We start from the raw sequence: 6587 nt of genomic DNA, 5'->3' as shown, positions 1-6587 counted from the left end.
ATACACCATTTCGTCATTCCTAGGGCTTCGATTATTCCAATTTCAATCCTAGATTCTACGAGACGATCAAGCTCTAAGTCAGAAAACCACAAAACGCATAACATAGTTCATTTAGATACTAGCACACCCAAACCATTCACTTTCGATCATTCTAAGGGACAAGGAACCCATTTTTTAACAAGTTAATCATGAATTTGTGTCCCGAAGTAAAGACCCACATAAAGTTTCATCATTTTTGCATGCAAATGAACGAGAATTCATTGAGCGGATGAGAATGGAATACCTGTACGTTTTAGTGGAGTGAATATAAGGATGAACTTTGCAATAACAACACCGAGCCCGCCTTCGAACACCGTAAAAAAATGAAAGAAAAGGATGGGAATTTGGGAAAGAATTGTTTGGGAAACTGAGGGATTTTTGGAGAAGATGGGAAATCAGATGGGAATTATGGTGGATTTAATATAGGAGTGAGTGGGGGAGTAAGAGAATAAGGAGAGGGAAATGGTTCGGGAGAATTTGAAAAGGTGGGTGTAACTTAAAGGGTGTTATTTTAATATATAGCCGGTCGGGTCAGGTTGGGCCATGGGTTCTGGGGAACTCACGATTCCACGTTGACGGACCGTAAGTCAATCGATGGTCCGTCGACTTCTCCATCGATTGTGCTTTAACTTGGACAAAATTAAAAATCATTCCTGGAATCCACGGACGCTATTGACGGTCCATCGATGGGACGAAAGCCCGTCGATTGGTCCGTAGATCAGTGCATCAGACCAATATCTGCAAATTTCCGTAGGTTTGGTACCTGCACATTGAGCACCCAATAAACCATTCTTTTTGTATTTTCTAGACACTTTTTTAGACACTGACCCTAGACTACTCTCTAGCCAACACTCTAAAAGAAATAAAAGAAAATCCACACATGACATTACGTGAAAAACCGAAATAATGCAACTATTCCTATATAGACAAGAAAAAAACTAATGTTGTCTAGAAGATACATATTGGGTTGCCTCCCAATCAGTTCTTGATTTAACATCGCGACACGATGCAAGAATCTTGATTACTCAGACTTCATTAAGATGGTGTGCCTCAACAACTTTATTCACATTTTTTGCATGCCCGAGGTAAATTTTGATTCTTTGCCCATTTACCTAGAACCTTGGAACCTCCTTGTTCTCCAACTCAACCGCACCATGAGGGAACACTTAGGTGATCAAGAATGGACCAGTCCATTTGAACTTGAATTTGCCCGGAAACAAGCGCAACCTAGAGTTGAACAAAAACACCAAATCCCCAACAACAAATTTGCCCCTTTCAATCTTTTGGTCATGGTACTTCTTCATCTTTTCTTTGTAGAGGGATGAACTTTGATATGCCTTCAAGCAAAACTCATCATGCTCATTTAACCCATTTAATTTCTATTCTGCTTCTTCATTCCAACCCATCTTCAGTTTCTTCATTGCCCACATGGCCTTATGCTCTAACTCAACCGGCAAGTGAAAAGCCTCCTATATACAAGCTGGTATGGAGACATACCTATGGGAGTCTTTTATGCTGTCCGGTAGGCCCAAAGAGCATCATCAAGCTTTCTTGACCAATCCGTTCTACTAGCATTCACCGTTTTCGTCAGAATTTGCTTGATATCTCTTTTTGACACCTCAACTTGCCTACTAGTTTGAGGATGGTAAGGAGTGGCTACATTGTGGCGAACCCCATATTTCTCCAACAACCCTTTGAACAACTTGTTGCAAAAGTGGGATCCCCCATCACTATTAATGGCTTTAGGGGTGCCAAATCTGGAAAATATGTTCTTTTTCAAAAACGCGATGATAGTGTTCCCTTCATCGTTTGCAAGTGCTATGGCTTCCCATTTTGACACATAATCAACCGCCACAAGAATGTACTTCATCCCATGAGAACTCACAAAAGGGACCATAAAGTCAATGCCCTTCACATCAAATAACTCAATTACAAGAATGGGATTTAAAGGGAGCTCTAGCCTTCTAGAAATACCTCCATCTCTCTGGAACCTATCACATGCCTTGGCGAACTCATGAACATCTTGGTGGATGGTTTGTTCAATAGTAGCCACATTGCAAGATTTTGTGGGCAGTCCGGATACCACTATGATGGCCACCCACAAGCGAGGAGTGGCATGACTAGAAAATGCTTAACATCTCAACTTCCGGCACACAATGGTGAATAAGACCATCAGCATAACTCCTATATAAATATGAATCATCCCAAAAGAACTTTTTCACTTCATGCATGAACTTCTTCCTTTGATGAAAGGACAACTCCGATAATACGATATCACTAGCCAAATATTTATCAAAATCGGTGAACTATGGAAACAAGTGATGAGAAGCGGCCAAAACATGCTCATCATGGAAAGTATCATCAATTTTAGCCTTTTCAGCCAACTCTCGCATAGCTTCATCTTCTAATCGGTACAAGTGATCGGCAACTTGTTTTTCGGTCCCTTTTCTATCTTTCACTTCAAAGTCAAATTCTTGCAACAATAATACCCATCTAATAAATCTTGGCTTCGTATCCTTCTTTTCCATCAAATATATCAAAGAAGAATGATCATTATGCACTATGACTCTTGTGCTTAGTAAATAGGAACGAAATTTCTCAAATGCAAAAACCACCGCAAGGATCTCTTGCTCAGTCACAATATAGTTCTTTTGAGCTTTATTAAGGGCCTTACTAGCGTAATAAATGGGGTGAAGGATTTTGTCCCTTCTTTGACCCAAAACTACAGCAAGAGAAACCCCACTAGCATCACATATCATCTCAAATGGCTTACTCCATTTCAGGGAAATAATAATGGGCGCAGACACCAACTTTTCCTTCAACTCACCAAACGCTTTCATACAAGATTCATCAAAATAAAATTTACACTCTTTCTCGAGTAAATTGCACAGAGGATGTGAAATTTTTGAAAAATCCTTCATAAACCTCCGGTAGAAGCCCGCATGCCAAAAAAAAATTCCTCACACCTTTTATAGAGATGGGTGGAGAAAGTCTCTCTATCACTTAAACTTTTGCTCGATCAACCTTTATACCCTTCTGTGAGATGCGATGACCCAATATAGTAGCCTCTTTCACCATGAAGTGACATTTCTCCAAATTTAGCAGAAGGTTGCAATCTTCACACCTCTTGAGAACCTCGGGAAAGTGATTCAAACAACTCTCAAAGGAGTCGCCAACCATTGAAAAATCATCCATAAGCACCTCAATAGTGTCTTCCACCATATCGGACAATATCAACATCATACATCTCAGAAATATAGCCGGTGTATTACACAATCCAAAAGGCATTCTCTTGAACGTGAAAGTTCCATAAGGACAAGTAAAGGTGGTTTTCTCTTGATCATACGGTGCAATAGAGATTTGGTTGTAACCCGAATACCAATCAAGAAAACAATACCACCCTTTTCCTACAAGCCTATCCAACATCTGATCCATGAAGGGCATCGGAAAATGGTCTTTCTTAGTCCATACATTCAACTTTTGAAAATCCATACAAACTCTCCATACGGTCACCGGCCTCATTGGAACAAGCTCATTCTTCTCATAAGGGACGTCATTCCCCCCTTTTGGGCACACACTGAATAGGATAAACCCAACTACTATCGACAATCGAATATATGACCTCAACATCCAACCACTTAATGAGCTCCTTCTTCACTACCTCTTTCAAAGGTGGATTTAACTGTCTTTGATGCTCTATACTTGTCTTATGATCGGGCATGAGTTGGATTTTGCATGAACAAATATCGAGTGGAATCCCAATAATGTCTGCAATAGTCCAACCAATGACTCGTTTTAACCTCTTCAACACCTCTACAAGACATTCCACATTCAAATTCGATGCAATGATTACCGACAAAGTTTCCCAAAAAACATATCTCAAATGAGGTGGTAGAGCCTTAAGCTCCAATTTTGGGGCCTTCTCAATAAATGGTTTCGCGGTGGAGACTCGCGATTCTTCATATCCAACTCCAACTTCTTTGGTTTGAACCGAACATCACCTCGATCAAGTGCAGCAACCAATGACCCATACTCTTCAATACCATCACTCTAAAATTTTATGAGCACTACCACTAGTGCCTGAACACCAAGGCCCTATTCTATTTGTACCTTAGACAAACTCTCAACTCTGTAGGATATCGTAGATACTGATTGAAGCTCATCACTCTGCCTCATGGACCTACAAATGTTGAAAGTCGCTTCTTCATTATTTAACCAAAACTTCATCTGCCCTTTCTCTATGTCAACCAATGCGCGACAGGTAGCAAGGAACGACCTCCCAAGAATAATAGGCACCTCAAAATCCACCTCAAAATCAAGAATCATAAAATCGGCCGGAAATATGAATGACTCCACCTTCACTAACACATCGTAGAGTATCCCAATAGGCCTCTTCACCGTTCAATCGACCATCAGTAATTGCATCGCAGTGGGATTCGGGTCACCTAAACCTAACTTATTGTAAATAGAGAGAGACATGATATTTATGCTTGCCCAAAGATCACATAATGCTTTAGCAAACTGTAACAACCCAATTGTGCATGGAATAGTGAAAGCGCCCACATCTTCTTTCTTTTGCACAAGAGACCTTGTAGCAATAACACTACAATGTTGCATCCGATCATCATCCTAAAAACTAACAAATCTCTTCTTAGTGACCATATATTTCATGAACTTGGCGTAACCGGGCATTTGTTCAAGAGCTTCTATCAAAGGGACATTGATGGAGAACTGTTTCAACATAGTAATAAAAGGCTGGTAGTTACCATCATCGGTCCTTTTCACCAACCTTTGCTGGAACGGTAATGGTGGTATAGTAATGGGAGTCACCTTTTGGGGTAGCTCTACTTCTTTTCCCGTTTTGTCTACCAACTCACCACTAACTTTCTCTACCACATCATCTCCTCTCATCTCATCTTCTACGCCAGATGGTGCAGGTGGGTCAATGGTTTGCTTACCCCTTCGAGTAGTGACTGCCATACAATGTCCATTATTTTTTGGATTTTGGACGGTATTGCTAGGAAGAGTACCCAGTTGGCGTGGGTTCACAGTAGAAGATAATCGGGCCATTTGCAACTCAAGATGCTTGATTGAGATTGCATGTGCATCCACCTTTTTCCCAATATTCGCTAAATCACCTCTCAACTCTTTGGCGTGCTGATCACTAGCATCAAACCTCCTCCTCATCTTCTGCAATATATCCTCAACTTGCACCATACTACCTCTTCCATCCCTAAGAGCAACTTTCAATTTTGAGGTGGAACATAGGGCCACTTTGATCATTTGAATTACCATAGTTACCCTGATTGAAGTTGTTTTCGCGGTTGTAGTTGCCATCTCGAACATAGTGACCCCCTCGATTGTAATTCCCATAGTTTTGAACTTGATTTCCTTGACCTTGACGCCAATTCTCTTTATTGGAGTCTTGGGCGTTTGGTCGGAAACCCCTCATTTGCTCATGTACTGCATAAAAGTCTTCCTCATAGTAAAATTCATCTACCGGCGGTGGTGGCTTAGTCAAATAATTCACCACATTCACTTTTTCTGCACCCAAAGTGACATGTTTTAATACGAACCCAAGCTCAGTCCTTATTTGAGCCATCTTTTCACGAATCTCATCTGCGGACGGATTGTGTGTAGCTTGCACTGCAAAGATGTTTCTCCCAGTGTTCGACTTCCTAGTTCCCCAAGCCTTATTGTTTCGAGAAATTTTCTCCAACCTTTCCTCCATCTCTGCGTAAGTGCACTCACCATAAAACCTCCTGCAATAGTATCAAGTACTACCTTATTGTTATCATCTTGCACCCTGATAGAAGTACTCTTTCAATGATTCATCATCAATACGGTAGTTTGGGACACTTCTCAGAAATGAGGTGAATCTATCCCAAGAACTACTTACCGACTCCCTAGGCAATGCCACAAAGTTCTTTACCCTATCTTTGTGGTTAAGCGTTTTAGAAATTGGGTCACATACCTCAACTGCTCCAAAGTATAGATCGAATTATAAGTAACTCAGTAAACCAGATTGCAGCCTTTCCCATCAGTGAGAGAGGGAACACTTTTAATCCAATGATATCCATGTCCAAGTCTGATCTCCCTACACAACTCTTGCATATCGACCTCAATTTGGAGATGTGAGCATGTGGATCCTCATATGGTAGCCCCAAAAATAAACCTCTAGTGGTGAGCATCTGTATCAGGCTACTAGTTACCACGAATGAATGACCTTGTGGTAGAGGAGGTAGGACAAGAGGTCTATCCGAATCGACAATGTTAAGATTGCCCCTATAATACTCCTGAGGGCGTGGGACAGGAGGTTGTCTCCTCAGAGCGCCCTCATAAGGGTTTTTCACGATCACTTGGTTATGAGCATCAACCGGCGGAGGGAGTTGACGGTTGATCCCATCGCCAATATTATTAGTATTGTACGGCTCATTTTGCGGAGTGTATGGTTCAGTTCTTGATCAAGTGGAAGTATTGATTCTCCTCGACTCCATGTACTTGGCATACAATAGAGGTCTAACACAAAGAAAAAAAAGTCAAATTAG

At 41.1% G+C, this 6587-nt stretch overlaps 1 protein-coding gene across 1 annotated transcript; it reads right to left on the bottom strand.

The window, feature by feature from the left end:
• Positions 1–1549: 1549 nt before the first annotated feature.
• Positions 1550–2019, bottom strand: LOC138338763 (uncharacterized). Its single transcript, XM_069289851.1, has 2 exons — positions 2014–2019; positions 1550–1948 (listed from the first exon to the last, which is right to left on the bottom strand). Exons 1-2 carry the CDS (start codon positions 2017–2019, stop codon positions 1550–1552), a joined length of 405 nt encoding a protein of 134 aa, XP_069145952.1.
• Between the last annotated feature and the right edge of the window lie 4568 nt (positions 2020–6587).

The sequence above is a fragment of the Solanum lycopersicum genome, chromosome 10, assembly GCF_036512215.1.
Source record: "Solanum lycopersicum chromosome 10, SLM_r2.1".
Lineage (NCBI taxonomy): Eukaryota > Viridiplantae > Streptophyta > Magnoliopsida > Solanales > Solanaceae > Solanum > Solanum lycopersicum.
This window is presented reverse-complemented; position numbering and strand designations above follow the sequence as displayed.